Source organism: Rhipicephalus sanguineus, chromosome 2, assembly GCF_013339695.2.
Source record: "Rhipicephalus sanguineus isolate Rsan-2018 chromosome 2, BIME_Rsan_1.4, whole genome shotgun sequence".
NCBI classification, from domain to species: Eukaryota; Metazoa; Arthropoda; class Arachnida; order Ixodida; family Ixodidae; genus Rhipicephalus; species Rhipicephalus sanguineus.
This window is the reverse complement of record NC_051177.1, coordinates 41,633,939-41,650,159: the sequence shown is the minus strand read 5'-3', so window position 1 is coordinate 41,650,159 and position 16,221 is coordinate 41,633,939. Positions and strand designations below refer to the sequence as shown.

The 16,221-nt window shown below is 47.0% G+C and overlaps 1 protein-coding gene across 1 annotated transcript in view; it reads left to right on the top strand.

The window, feature by feature from the left end:
* LOC119382816 (carbonic anhydrase-related protein 10) overlaps positions 1 to 16,221 on the top strand; it is an 84,291-nt gene that overhangs the window by 52,090 nt on the left and 15,980 nt on the right. Inside the window, exons 3-4 of the mRNA XM_037650677.2 lie at positions 7,290 to 7,426; positions 12,806 to 13,000. Of these exons, the coding sequence (XP_037506605.1) occupies positions 7,290 to 7,426; positions 12,806 to 13,000 (332 nt within the window). The remainder of the gene's footprint in view (positions 1 to 7,289; positions 7,427 to 12,805; positions 13,001 to 16,221) is intronic.

The following is a 16,221-nucleotide window of genomic DNA, read 5'->3' as shown; positions in this document are numbered from 1 at the left end:
ATACAGAATGGTTTATTCTACACGTAAACGCGTAGCGAGTAGGAGCTGAGCCAGACTATGCTCACTATAGGCTTTCCTGTAGGCGAAACTCGTCCGTAAAAGGTTAAGAAGTCCAAATAGGGCAGAAGTTCAGGGAAAGGTGGAAGCTTGAAGAGATGAAAAAAAAAGGAAATTAAAGCCGGTTCCACGCCTGTGAAATATGAGTAAACAGCGGAACTGGTAAACAAGCACCACCACCTGGAGAACGCACATTGGGTTCTTTCTTTCTTTCTTTCTTTCTTTCTTTCTTTCTTTCTTTCTTTCTTTCTTTCTTTCTTTCTTTCTTTCTTTCTTTCTTTCTTTCTTTCTTTCTTTCTTTCTTTCTTTCTTTCTTTCTTTCTTTCTTCCTTTCTTTCTTTCTTTCCCACCTCCTAACCTCCACATCGCAGCCGCTCACTCCTCACTCACTTCCCTTTCCCACCCCCTTCTATGCTATACTGCGCATGGTTATGCTACGGTTTACGCTCTCACCTCCTCCTTTTTCTCCTCCTCACCCTAACGTCAGTCCCCTACCCTGACTTCTCTGTCCCATCCCCTTGCTAAACTATACTACGCAGGGTTATGCCATGCTTTATCCTTTCCCTCCTCCTTTCCTTCCCCACCTTCACATCACTCCTTCTCACCCTCGCTTCCCTTTCTCACCCCCTCGCCATATACTATACTATGCAAGGCTGTGCTATGCAAGGAGATGCTTGGCACATACCTGCTTTCTGTGGCGCATACCCACCGAGTTTTCTATACGACACCGTGGAGTCGCCCGCTGCGCAATGACGCGCGCCTTGCAGGACCCAAATAAAGTTTTTCAACCAACCAACCAACCGGCCTTACTCCCAGCTGAAAGCTCCGCTTCTAAATTAGATAAAGCTTGAAGAGGTGAAATCAGTTGCAGTCTTGGAGAAGACAGGACCGCTTGTCGAACCGTTGGCTCCAGCAACACCCCGTGTTCAAGAATATTTTATCTATACGTACTATCAGCGTCAAATGAAACCCGAACACCAGCAAGCATTCGCAGTGGTATAGTACGCGCCGTCCGGTTATCACCATGGACAGGTGCGCATATATGAGCAGTGCTGCCGAACCGGATGCGCACGCCTGTCCATGGTGATAACCGGACGGTGCGCACTATACCAGTGCGAAGGCTTGCCGCTGTTCGGGTTTCATTTGACGCCGACTGTACTCTGCAACTTTTACATTTTTGCACTCAAGCGACCCTAATGCGGAAAGAAATGGCATAATAAGGGTCGTCTTTTTAAAAAAAGAGACGGCAAGGAATACCGGTTTGCGAACATCGAGAGCGCAATAAATGATGTTCAAACTGCAGGCACTGCATGACATTTTATGAGGCAATGCTTCCAGTATCTTACTTTGTTCATTGAACGGCACAACACAAACAACGACGATACCTATGATACAGAAGCAAAGCGGCCAGACGTTTCGAAAAGCATAACTCGCGCTTTTGCGGGTCGAACTCTCGGTGTTTTGCCGTTTCTCGAGGAAAAGTATTAGCGGCATGCGCGCTGGGCTCTTCGTCTGTGTCCAGCATACAGTCAGCGTCGTGTTTACCGAACAGAGCAAAGGCTTGTTCGAATCGGCGAGCAAACAGCGCGGGCTCTCTCCTTCCGCTGAGGAATAGCGTGTGGTCGGATCAAAGACGCGCGCAGGTTCTTTGTGCACCAGTGCGCATGACAAGCAGGCGGCTCGTTATGTACGTCGCTTGTTGGTCGAACTGTGATTTCTATGCCAGCTCCTTTCTTACTTTATATCTCGCGCTTGACCGAGTCTTTTGAAAAAGAACTCTGCTAGCCACGGCCCCGGCAACATGAGAGAAACACTATTTTGTCGTCATGACCACCGGTGCTCCCGGCATTCTTTGCAGCCGCGATGCCCTATGTAGAAGTAGTAGAAGCGTGGCTGCCGTTGCGTTGATGGCACTGCCAACTGACACGTTTTGCGACATTGCGACATTGTTACGTGCGCGTAAACGCTCGACCTCGTGATCAGATCGTCGCATGGCCTTCGCCAAAAAAAAATACCAACAAGAACATTATAAATGTTGATCTGAGGACTAGAACATAGTAATAATTTGTAAGGTTTCGCGTGCCAAAACCACGATGTGATTGTGAGGCACGCCGTAGCCGAGGGCTCCAGAACTTTAGACCATCTTGCGTCCTAACGGGCCCTGAAATCGCACAGTACACGGGCCTCTACCATATCGCCTCCATCGAAATACGACCGCAGCGGACGAGATCGAACACGCCAACATGAGTACTGGCTCTATAGCGCTACCACATGTGCTCATCAATATATTCTCAAAAGGTTTGTTTCCTTCTCAATCTCAGCAATCACAAATAATGTAAGCATAGCTAATATACTGGACGGTGGCCCTTCTGAAAAAAAAAAAGGCAAAGGAACCATCGAAGGCGCTCATATGATACAGAGCTAACGACTGTACACTTAATTAGCGTCGCCCCCCTCCAAACTTATAAGCATGGACGGCAGCCCATGCTTAGGCGCACGGCTATGGCAACGTGTGTTTCCTTTATCTTTTACGATGCTGGTCACGTATATATCTTTACCCTCAAATACCTTGCGTCTTTATAGAATACTGCGAGAGACTGAACCAGCAGATAGCTAGAAAAGATGCATAAAAAAAGGAAAAAGATGTTTTTCGAGGGGTCGTGCACCCAACTAACGATCTATCCGAGCGCGTGGAAACGTCATGCACTGTGTGCACTGCGATTTAAGCGCGAATATCTTCGGTAACACGGGCCGCGCCAGGTAACCGTTAAAGAATGAATGAGTACAGCTTGCCCGCTCGCGAACAGCTATGTTTAATCCGTGAGCAAGCGTCATCAATCCCGCAGGCTAGCCTTCCGCGGCGTTTTTTTTTTTTTTTTAAGATTTTATGAAATACATGAGCATGCAGTGAAAAATCATCGGAGTGATCGAGCGGAGCAACTGTGTTTTTTTTTCTTATTTCGACCAAGTCGCGGGAGAGTTTTGCGCCGCCAATTTCTTTCACTGCAGGCGCTCTTCATTCGCGTATCTCTCGCTTCTCTCTCCCTCTCACTCGAGAGAGAGAGAGCTGGCTGCAAGAACCGCACACTAGCGCAGCCCATCTTTTCGCGCTCTCGATAAGCCGTCATAAATCGGACGCTTCAATTAATAATAGCGGAACTAATTAGCCTTAATGGGCTAATTACGCAAGCGCCCCGCCGTGACCGTGGCGGCGGCGCGCTCTCTGACGCGGATCTCCCTCTCTCCCTTCGTTTCCAGTGCCGGATCTGCGAGCCGCTATCTGATGGCAGAGGCGAAGGGGGGTAAGGCGGAGAAAGCAAGGGTGGAGGGGGTGGGGGTTGACGGGGGATCGGAGCGGGAAATGTGGGGGGGGGGGGGGGGTATCAGGATGAAGAGAAGATTCGCGGGAAGACACGTCCGCCGCGGATCTTGATTCATGGCGCTTTTATCTACGCCGCGGAGCCTGTGTCGAAATTGTCGCGCTCGAAAGCGAATCGGCGTGACGTGCCCGGTCGCGTTCATTTGCGGCGTCGTGGTGACCGAAAAGAAATAGAAGAGGCGGCGCCGACGCTCCGTGCACCTCGGGAAGCGCAGGGAGTGGAGAGCGTTGCGTGTTTGCGTGAGACAGATAGAGTTGTGCGTCCAAGCGCAGCTTCGATGTGCTTGCGTGTGTATGTGGAGGACGATTGAGGCAGTTTGCATTCACGGCCTCCCTCTGCGCGAACTCCCGCAAGTGTCGTATAGCGGGGGCTTTCTGTGACCGGAAACGGGATAAAATACAAGCGGTATAGGCTCGTGAGAAGACCACCCTAGATTTGATAAACGAACCACGCGCGGACTCGCCCAACTTTGCTTGCTTTTCTGTTAAGGCACGCGCTATACAGTCGCGACAGGGTTTGACATTTACAGTGCGTTGTTCACAGTTGCGAGAGATGTTTTTAGCGAACTATGGAGAAGTTTGCCTCGCATTGTTTGCCGAAGCGCGGGAAGCACCATAGCCTATATAAAGCCCGACTAGGCTGACGTGCGTCAAGTTGTGTCCCTATAGCGTGACTACGAGCGACATCCGAAAGTTTGGTTGGCCCAGTGAGGCGACAAATTTGGCGCAAAGATCGCGATGAACGATAGAAATTGGTCTTAAGCCAGCGGAGAAAAACTGTTTACAAATTGCACGCACACGGCGAGCGTTAGCGCTTATCGCAACGAAGTTAAACGTAGTATCGAAAGAAAACTTTGACAATAAGAAGAGTGACTGGCTTTCTTCTTTTTTTTAGGAAAGAGATGCTGGAGAAATTACGATTGTGTGACACAATTCAGTTAGTCACGAAACTAAAGATTGCGGTGTACGCAGACACTGGAGCGTTTTACAGAAATTACGCGGGTAATAAAGTGACGGCAAGAAACGTAGTAGTTTCTTATTTTAATATACAGTACTGCCCAGTGAAAAACATAGACTGCAGCTCTGATTTTTCGGGGCTACATTACATTTTTTCTTATCTTAAGAGCAATCGTAACGAATTATCATCAACCATTTATTTTCGCTCAGACCACAGAGTGGTGCTGACCCTAATGAATCGCTCCTGCATGCCATACGTTTCAGTTCAGGAACTACTTCATAGACCTTGAGTAATAGGACTATACTCTGAGCGAAGCGTTCTTTATAAAGAACAAGCCGCAATGGATAAGTTACGTTCGTTGAATGTCAGATTTATATGTTTGGGACGTAGTGTGCTTGTATTTGCATAACCGCTTTGAATAACTCCCAGTGGTCAGAGTTAATCGAAGTCTCACCCAATTTGTCTCCTACAAGGATACAATACTACGTTTTATAGCTGCCATTCTTTCCCGAGATCTAGGTTCATACGTTATGTCACGCACGGCAGAGATCTCAAGCCTAACATTTCCGTCTCAGTCCCAAAAACCGCAAAGCCAAGTCGACCCTCTGAAGACAGATTCGGGGCATGTAAGTGAGCTCACAGCACGAATAATCGATGACACGTTGTCGGAATAAATGTTCTGTTCAACTTATGTTTGTCGAGCAAAAGTGGACAAGCCCGGCCGAGTAAACACTGGGATAAATTCCTATCGCGGTTCCTCAGACCACGTGTACACCTTCTTCTGTTCTTTTTGCATGCCTTCTATCCGGCTTTGCCGCTGGAGATTCATTTCAATGGGTCTTTTTTTTACGGACATCGGCAAGTCGTCTGTAAGAAGGTTTGCTAAATTACCTCTTATAAACGTATACAAGACGGCCGCTACAGTACGCTTTATAGACGTCTACAAGACGGCCGCTACAAGACGTTTTATGTATACCAAGGTTATTGCGTGTAGAACCATCACCGTGGGAGCTGCGCGTGCTGTAGACGCACGGCGAAAAAACAATTAGCGCGGTGCGCAGGCATTGTAGTACGTCAGAATTAAGGGAGTGCTGCCGCCGGCCCCATGGAACCGAGAAAAATCGACGCGGTTTTCCCGAAGCGCAGGTATAGGCTGGTCGGGTCACCACCACCACGTGGCAGCCAATGACTGCGTTTGCGCGCTCGCACTCGATCCTTGTCGACTGCATTCTGCGTGCCTTAGAAGTCCACCTCGCCCGCTTCAACTGCGCCTCCCACTTCCCACTCGCATTACTCCAACCCGCACACTACTTTTTCAGCGAAGCTCTCTTCTGGCTTCGATCAATGTGCTCGGCAGGGACGGACACTTGTGCAGTTCTCGGGGACAAGGTAAACAGCGGCCGCGACGACGACCAGTTATATACGCAACGGCGGAGCTCCTCATAGCTGCCGCTTCTGCTTTATGAACATCGTCCCGTGTTTTGCCAGCAGCAGAGAGAGACCACGCGATCGATTGCGGCGATGGGCCGGTGTCTGAGCTTCACGCGCGCACGCACACACACACACATCTGAGGAGCGAGCCACCTTCCTGTAGCTAGGCTGCAGCAGCCTGTAATGCGCACACTCTACGCTGTCCCGTTGTCGGAAGAAGGAGACCCTCTCCCTTCCCTTCCCCCACGTGAACTCACTCGTGGCTCTCACTAGCGCGCCTCGCCTCCTTTTCGCCTCTTCTGCGGTTCGCCCGTCCGAACACGCAGCCCGCGCGCATGCCTCGCTCTCCAATGCTTTCGCTTTGCTTCTTGGCGTCGCTGTCTTCCAGTGCAGCCGTTATCGGAGATAAACTTCCGCGCTCGATCTTGTTCTGTGTTCTACCTCTCTCTCTCTCTCTCTCTCTCTCTCTCTCTCTCTCTCTCCTTCTCTCTTTCTGTCCCTCCGCCTGTCTTTTTTTTTCATCTTTTTTTTTTGTCTTCGCAGAATTCGGCGCATACGTTGCACAGGGGGATGCAAAAACAAGGTCGACAGAAAGGATGACGTGGCCGCGAACAAACAACGTGTTTCCCGAGCGCGCACGCAACCGCGAGGATTCGATAGAGCCATTGCTATTATAAGTAAACGTATACATCGACGAAGCCCGTCACGCGATGTGTTTTGATAATCAGCGCCCTCGTAACAATGTCGCAGCCTCTTCGCCTTATGACGGTTATCAACTCCGTTGTACACACTCTATGTTTGTTCAACCAAAGCGACTAGTCAGTGTCCGAGAAGGTAACAGTAATCAACCGCGATTAAGCGTCGCTCCTCTTAATGGCATTGAGTATCCCTTCAAACCGTTGCATTACACCTGGTTTCGTGTTCGGCGCTTCCTATGAAAAATTTACGCACGTTCTGCCTGAATGCGCCGCTTGTTATTTTTCCAGGCTTTTTCTTTACACAGAGGAAACAAGCAATATGCGACGCAAACTATGCTGAAGCCGGTAATTTATTATGACTTTCACTGTCAGCGCAAACCCATTGGAACAATTAACTATTAGAGGCAGCTGACTGACAATTACTTACTCATCTAATGAAGGACGTTCATCGCTCGTTATACGTCGGAAGTGCATTGTTAGTATCTGCCCGTGAAAGGGGTCTTCACGCTAGGACTTCAGTACCTCCTTAATGAATGATTCTTCTTTAAACCATATTTCACAGCACATTCCGTTGTAATGCTACATGAATAAAAGTATTTACGCGGAAGCGTCAACCAAAAGCTGGCTTTTCTGCACAATTACCAGTTATGAGGTGAAGCTCACTAAATGCTCGTTTGGAGTGATGTTTTTTTCGTAATCTCGGCAACCTATGCCAATCAACGTTTGATTGCTGTGCAAACCGCGCCTCCGTAATTTGTCTCCACAGGTCCGGACTTCTGGGGCCGGCTGAACCCTGCCTGGAGCCTTTGCAGCACAGGACGTCGGCAGTCTCCAGTCAACATAGAACCGCGGCAGCTACTCTTCGACCCGAACCTCAAGCCGATCGCAGTTTCAAATCACAGGGTACTTACTTTCATATGTGAGGGCATATCTTAACGTGCGCCTCTTTCCGTTTCATCTGTAAGCATTCTCGTACCTGTATATGTAGTCTTGTTTTACCACGAAGTAATGCCCTGTTGGCCCCCATATGTCACCGATTTCGCGGCAAGTCGAAGTAGACACCTTATTATCTGGCCTTTCGACACCCCTTCTCCCCTATCCACCCATCTACCCACGCTGTCACTTTCTGTCATTTGAACAGGGCTCGCGAAAGTAAAAAAAAAAGAAAGAAAGGAAACAGAGATGATGGACATTTGAACGAACAAAATTGTACCACATTCGGAAAAAGCTCCTCCTTCCCTCTAACACCCGGGACACGTTCGTAACCTTTCGAGTCTTAAAACAATAGAAAGCGCCAGCTCACAATGAGCTGTCATATTCCGAAAGATTCTGGTTTTGGGGTGAATACCCTCTGGCAGAGGGCCTTTTCTTTATCGTTTTTTTTTCTTGTTTTGTCACGTTTCTTTTTTTTAAATAATGTAGGGCAGAGAGCTTTATTTGAGGTTAAAAAAAAATACCTAAGAACCTTCTAATGCGCTTGATCGTTTAAAAGAAAGGAACGAAGTTAATAAATAACTGGCAGTAGGGCGCGGTGGATGAACTAAGTGGCCAACACATAATGTTTCAGGATGTATTCCTTTTAGTGACTCTATGACACGACTGAATATGACTCAGCTGCATGCCCTGACGAATGAAACAACGAGCTTCAAGAAAAATACACAGGATCTTACACGACATACGCAACAAATTATATTGCGTAAGTGGTTACGCTTAGAGCAGTATGCTATTTTTGGTCTTTCGTCGCATTATTTAACGAACGGCGATGAATTCGGTAACGTTGCATTTTTTTTTACCGCTGCGATTTTGACGCGAAGCAATTTAAACTTGTTCTTAAAATAAGATGCAGAATGTCTGATGCATGCAATCTTCCTTGGAGCATATTTTTTTGCCCATTAAAAGAAAATCCTGCGATAAAGAAACAAAAGCAAAGGCGACACCACCTTTTTTTATGTCTGAGCAGCCTTTCTATCAATGATACAGTTGACTAATCAATGTTTTTCCTCGTTCGTGGCTTCACGTAAAGATTGCTAGCATCGCCTGGTTGGGCAGCCAATGGCATCGTCAAAATGAACGCGTGTGAGACCCAGGCTCAGAATCCGTCGATAATTATATTAGAGACTTTTAGCTAGTTACGGAAATACGGTACGCAAATACGCTACCGTATGACGGTACCGCTCCTCCTTTCCAGGTCGTCGACCTTCTGCCGGTGAAGGCACCCCAACACCACAAAAGCTTTTTCAAAATTTACTGTGGGGTTGTCACGGCTTATTGTTGCCTGTCAGCCCACGCATTGTTAACGAGACACCTGCCGTATGGGGTACGCATTATCACTGGAACGGGGAGCGGCAAAAGTGCAACCAGCGGGAAAGGAGGAACGCTACCGCACTGCCTTACCGTATTTGCGTACCGTATTTCCGTAACTTGCTAAAACTCTCTATTGCCAACCATAAGGCTACTCGTTGTGTGCGTTTTTGTTGACTCTCAATTACTACCTCACATGATAGCCTCTTAATAACAATTTTTGTTTCCCTTTTGTGCGTTTTTGTTATCTCTCAATTACAACCTCACATAATAGCCTCTTAATAACATCTTTTGTTTCCCTTTAAATATTGGTACAGAATCATATTGTAAAAATAAAAAATCTCATTCACCGATAGTGACCGATAAACGTTTTGAAGGTTATCCACATATATAACGAGTCACCACTTGCCTATTTCCCGAAATTACCGTCACAAATCGCAGTTGAGACAGACATTAAAAGATTAGCAAGCGGGCCAACTCAGCCTTAAATAACAATAACTAGATCACGTGGTACCTCTTTGCAAAGGCACGGTACTAGCTTGGGAGTTTCATGTAGGATCAGTGTAATAGCGCTCCTTAGCAGTCCTTCAATTAATAGATATCATCGTGCCTTATTCCATGTATTATCTCTGTGTACGAGACCACAACGCCCACTGCAGTGATTAGCTTCACCTACGCAGAAAGCACTAAAGCGGTTGCCGTGGTTTCGAAAAACCCTGTTCTTTGCAGACGCATACCGTTCGTCGTTATCTAACACTGCCGCAAACAAACGGTTTCGGTTCCACAGATATCAGAACGGCTGGCACTCCATGGCTAGTGCCACGGAACTAACAGGGCGTTATGTTAATCATCAGCAATAATTGGGTAATTAAATTAGGAGGCAGTAAACAGGGCACGTGGTAACAGGCACGAAACCTACACACATGCACTACGCCATCTCACTCATACTCAACTATAAGAACCGTTGCCTTTGCTGCCCATCTCGAATACGAGACCTGTATGGGCCTGGAAATGTGAACTTCTAAGTCGTCTTATCATTTTCGCGTATATAACGTGCGCTCATTTTATGATAAACTCAATCCCGGCGTCTTTCTCTGCCAAGAAAAATAGCATGACGATAAAGACGATGACTGTACGGGAGACAGGTGTCAATACAACTAAGTTATGTAGCCCTGGCGGTGATCGCTGTAAAAAGGCTGACGCATCATGTTACAGTGGCCGAGTTATCGGCAAGGCTACGAAAGGTTAACATGCTATTCTTATTAATTCACCCACATGCGCCCAGTGAAGAACCACGTCAGATTAAAGCCTCATTTAGAATAGCCAACGTCACGATCCTCGTTTTGCGTGCGTGTGCTCCCCTCTCCTTATTTCTCTTCTCTCTCTCTCTTTCACTCTACCTCTCAAACTTTCAAACTCCAATATCATTTGTTCCCTCTTCTTTTCTGGATGGACTATCATATTTAAGCGCATAGTACTAACATCCTCGGGTAATTCTTGCTGACTGTTGTCTAATATAGACTGGTGTTGGCTATCAAGGTAATTGTAGGTTAATTAAAAGTAAATAGGCGATACTAAAGCAGTTATCTCGCGTTTAAATTGGATTAAATCGCCACCACTCCTCTCTTTTTTTCCCCTTTTTTTCTTTTATTTTCGCGCAGCCTTCTATGTCGTAAACGAGCGTCCCGGACCACACGACATAGAGGCCGACGAAATACCCGTTTAGACGCCTTTGCAGATTCGTCGCTTAAGTCTTCTCAAAAGCAAAAGAGTTGTCGCACCGCAGATTAGTACGCAGTCTTCATTCTACCGCGCGAACGGGGCGCCGCCGGCAGTGACCCTCAAGCGCTGGAGCAGTTCTCGTAAGAACGCCGTCCGCGTAGCAATGCCGGCGGCAGCAGCAGCAAGCGACCGTGGGGCGGCCCCAGCTGGTACGGACGTGATGGCCGCTCTCTTCTGCCGATATCTGGGGGCGACAAAGAGCGGAAATGAGGCTCGTTATCGGTGGACAACAAGGGGGGGTCCCCGCCAAGCATCGCGAGAAGAACCCATTTCGCGACGGTAACGCCCCCTCGCGAGACAAATGGCGCCGCCGGCCCAAGAAGGATCTTGCGTCGAGACTTGGCCCACTCGAACAATGAGTCTCTTCCCCACCCCGCGTCTCCTCTGCTTTCTGTCTCTCCTCGCCCCGCAACGCCCCCCCGCTTCTAAAAACTCGCGACGTGCAGGCCTGTATCGAGAAGACGCGCCAGTAATAACTCGAATCACCGTTGCAGGCATCTTGCTCGTTCGTCGGAGAAAAGATGAGAGCGCACAGCCGTGGCGCAAGAAGCCAGCGGGACTCCTATTCGGGACCGTACGCCCTACGAGGGTTTGGCCGAGTGATCCGCTGCTTCGGAAACGACCACAAAAAAAAAAAAAAAGTTTCTTCATCCGCGTGCGGAGGAGGGTTAATACGTTCCCCGGGAGTAGCGGCCAAAGCAGCTTTCGTTTTACCGCTCCATCGGGTGCCCCTTCGCCAAGAGTAAGGAAAGGTTGTAGCTTCATCTTCTGACATAACGTCTGTAGCATCTATTTTCTTGTGTATAGAACCCGCATCAAAGTGCGGTAGATAACGCAAGACGTATCTCGAGATATCATTCAGCTTACATTCAGGACGCAGCGAAGCAACTAAGTACTTTTCTGTAAGGAAAACGAATAGGGTAGATGGCACATGTCGAGTTGCCACGAGGAACTCAAGCTTTTCGTTTAGGCACAGAGTGTGTGGCAAAGTAATTTATGTCGATGTTTATTGTTTGCAGCTGGGAGTATTGGGCTTTCGTCGGTTTGTCATTACGGAATGGATCCGGCTCCACGCTTGTGATGTGTTTGTATATGTTTCTTCTCATGGCCCTGTTTTCTTCGCGCTGCGCTTTTGAAGAACTATGAACCAACTCGCCCAAGTCAAGGTCTTACTCCGCTAGACGGTACGCACACCAACGCCCAGCTGCGTAATATGGACAGTCCTAGGCAATCCAGTCCACGCAATTACTCCTGTATTGGTCATTCACAAATATAACATCATTTTGATAGCGTTGAATATCATTGACAAACTTCGTACAAATTTTACACACACACACACACACACACACACACACACACACACACACACACACACACATATATATATATATATATATATATATATATATATATATATATATATATATATAGAGAGAGAGAGAGAGAGAGAGAGAGAGGAGAAGTGGCAAATAAAAGACAAGACCACGCTGAGTCCGCTTGGCTGCCATGCGCTGAACAAGACGAGCTCACAGTTTGCATGCGTAGACGTAGGCGCAATTAAACCATTTTAACAGACATTTTAACAGGTTGGTTTTTCATACTTCGGTAAAAAGCGCGAAAGAGACAACACATTAAAGATAAGAAAAAATGCTTGCACAGGGAGTGTCGCTGAAGCCAACGTTTCGACAAGCAGACTTGTCTTTATCGAGACAACTGCTAGTTTCTTTAACTGGTTACTTCTCTAACTGCTACTGACACATACAAGGCACCGGGGCGTTAGATTATTGAATATGAATAAGGACAACGAAATTATTGATGAAACGAAAGATGTGAGCTATACACACAGCAGTTGTCACATCCAAACGCGGTATATCTCTCAAACCCCGCCACATGTATGCCGAACGCTGGCCTGAAATTAGCGCTTCCTTTATCTCACATAAATGTCTCAGCGGGCTTTCAACTGACTGTGCCATTCAATGAAGCAACTTTCATTGAGAAGCGCAAATGGTGGCCCTTCTGACAAGGGCTCTCAGCGGGTGAACTGGGCCCGTACTCATAAAAATAGGTTACGCTAAACTTTTTCTCTTGCTAGAGCCAATCACAATGCGGGAAATATCATTAGCGAAGCCGGCTGGCCAGTGGGAAAACGCACCTACGAAAGAGAAGTGTTGTGAATTCGGCCCCGGGTCACGGACGCAGGTGGACGGGCTGCTGCAGAACACGGGCCAAGGCATCGTGTTCCGCCTGTCCGAAGACGACGAACTGGGCGGCGTCAACATCAGCCTCGGGCCGCTCTCGTACCGCTACCGCGTCTACGAGCTGCGACTGCACTTCGGCCGCACCGAAGACCGAGGCTCCGAGCACTCCGTCTCCGGATTCGTCTTCCCGGCAGAGGTGAGCGCCTGTAGCGATGCCTACATAGATGGTATAAGGTCTGTAGACGTCCGGGTGTTGTTTGCGTGATAATTTTGCGTGTTCCCGAGTAAATAGAAAACAAAGGTACGCGTACAATACGAACTTGTATATTTAAACAAAAGCGTTGCGAGGCGAACGAGGCAGCAGCGACGAGGCGACTGCCGTAACTTGGGCGCGGCCGCCGCACGTGCTTGGCGCGTAAACAGAGACGATCGGCCAAGGTCAGGGATGCGCTGGCTGTAACTCGAGTTCACCGGCCGCATTCGGCGCCAGCACAGTAAACACTACACGATGTCAACTTCGAGCCTTGAGCACGCTCGCTCGGCGCTGTTGCTATAGGTCTAATCAGAAGCCAAAAGGCTTACAGCAGAATTCGCAGTAATGACCTTACAGTAATTTAACTACTTTTTGCTGTAATGGGTTACGTAATGAATTACTTTGAGGGTAAGCGAAAGCAGGGGAATTTTTTCTTTGTTAGACACAACCAACTCAATCCAACAGACAGTTAGGCCAGGGAAAGCACGGGGGTCATTAATTGTTTGTCTCTTAACTGTAGTGTGGTAATTATGACCTAAATTGATGTGAAATAAAGTGCATGAAAAAGTGCGCTAGTGGCGCAAGGCTGGAACCATCAGCGGAGCTGGTGTTCGACATAGCTAAGTTTTGCTAGTAATGCGAAGCTTTTGCTAGAGATGCTAAGTTTTTTGTAGCAGTACGAAGCATGGCTAAACTTGGCTAGAAATGTCACGTGACTAGCTATTACGCGATGTTGCGAGATTTTAGTCTCGTGACTAAACGTTACGTGATTTTTTAGCCGCGTGACTAGTTGTCACGTGATGTTACGCGATTTCAGTCCCGTGACTAGGTGGTACGTGATGTTACATGATTTTTTAGTCATGTAACAGACTCGCCCTTCATAATTTTTGAATTCCACACCGAACAAATCGCCGCATGTGTTATGGGAGAGAAGCAGCAGATGAAGAAGAGAACGAAGAGAGCGCGTACCGACTCATGATGATGATAATTATTGTTCGCACGACCCGGTTCAACGAAAATCATAAAGAGCTGTGCTCTTAAAAACGCCCCTTCCGACAGTGCGACCTGATCCCACTACCTTCGAATCACCCGTCCGATGCTCTTCTCTTCAGTTTAAACATTTATATTCTAATTACAACAAATAACACCCCTCATTCTTTCCTTGGCATTATTGTCTGTTAGGTCTCATTAATATTGTGTGACTTAATTACAACGCTACAGTTAAAAGACAACAATTACTGTTCCTTACGCTTTCCTTGGCCTAATTGTCTGTTCGATTCGTTTGGTTTTGTGGTGTGGTAATGCAGTAACGTAATGAATTACTTGAAGCGAGTAATTTTGAGAAAGTTACTCATTATTTTCCGAATTATTTTTGACTAAGACATAGCATGTCCGCTTCCCGTATGGCATAAAAAATCTACCGAAAAGGAAAAGCAAAATAACAAAGAGAAGTTCATCTGAGTACCACACCTTAAGCGCGGGTACGAGGCAGCTGCTTCTGCGATGCAACAAAGATATCTGGGACATCAATGTATACTATGTGAAGGTACTTGGAAGCGCAAAACACACAAAATACACAAGGAGAACTCGACAAGAGGAGCGCCACCACAAGACTATGTGGCGTAAATGAAGTGTACATGAATTAGTGCATGGCAGGCGAAATTTCGTTAACGTGATTTCAGTGTAGCTTTAGTACTTTTTAAAAGTAGTAGTAATGTAATGCTATGTGATTACCATGAAAATCCCGAACAAGCGCCCCCCCCCCCCCCACACACACACACACAGACACCCCTACGGTTAAAGATAATCGGACAAGATTTGAATGGGGGCCCTTGCCCGAAACGTCGAAGAAGAACGCACAGCTGCGCTTATAATAAAATGATTTATTCAATAGGTATGCATTTACTGCTTTTACTGAACCGGAGGGAATCCTCGTGTGAAATTTCAAGAGTTATAACAAGGGTGAAATACGTTCTTCAAATGTACCGACAATTTGTGACAACTCAGAATGCAACCCCGAGGCACCACACTGTAAAAGTACTAAGAAATCACCCGCCTATCTAGAAACTCTCAGAACCCGAGTTCCTGGGAGCCGCTACTGCAGGATTCTGTAACGGAGAGCAGGATGAAAAAAAAAAAAAGAATGGTGGGACGGGAGAGGGTGGTGGGTGCTTGCTCGGGCCTTGGCGCTTATTTCAAATCTTCCGAAAAGACGAAGGGGGCGCTTACTCGGGTTTTTACGGTACTTTCGCCCAGCTACAATTTGGAGAGCAATTTATTTTTATTCTAAAAATACTTAAAAATAATTAGTAATGTAATTTAATTACTTTTAAGGAGTAACATAGTTTACAAACCCACAAGTTAAGCTCAGGATTTTCTCCGTCTCCAAATAAACCATGTCTATGCTTAGGACATATTCGGAGTATTCATTACATAAGGAAGTCTTCATGGTTTGGTTGAGATGATCACAGATATTATAAACAGTATTGGCGAGGTTTCCTTTTTATCTTCAGGATAACTTCTTAGAACAAGAATTATAATTCAGTATATACATTCGTGTTCTTTATATTCGGCCCAAGAATCTGATAATTGAACATGTTTACAGATCGAATTCTCAAATCGAATGCGATTTGAACACGTTCTCGAAACTACGAATATACGCAGCCCTTTATCAGTAAGTTAATGCGCCGCTGAATCGAATCTATGTTACTACATGAGCGAAGAAAAATGCACGCACATGCGCGTGGCAATATGGCGCCTCACACTGGATGTTACTCTGAATGCCCCCACTTACAAAAATGTCATGCCAGCAATGCGCAGCGCAGGTTTGAGTACTCGTTTGTGGCCGTTGCGGCTGCTAAAAAATGTGTGCTCTAATTATACTCTTGTGTGATTCTTTTTTTCTTTTTCTTTTTTTTTTGAGGGGGGAAGCTTCCAGCTCTTTAATGTAGGTTTTAGATGGGGTGCTATGCAGGATGGCCCGAGCTTCTCGGGCACACGAGTTTGCTCCGAGCCCGCCCTACGACGGTCATGATAGGAAGACAGTGCGGAGCGCGCGATAGAAGCGTTGATAAAAACGGCTAAAAGAACGAGAATGGTGTCATAAACGCATGCGCGGCATTTGCGGCGGTTTTCAAAGGAATACCGCGTGCGAACGCATCAGC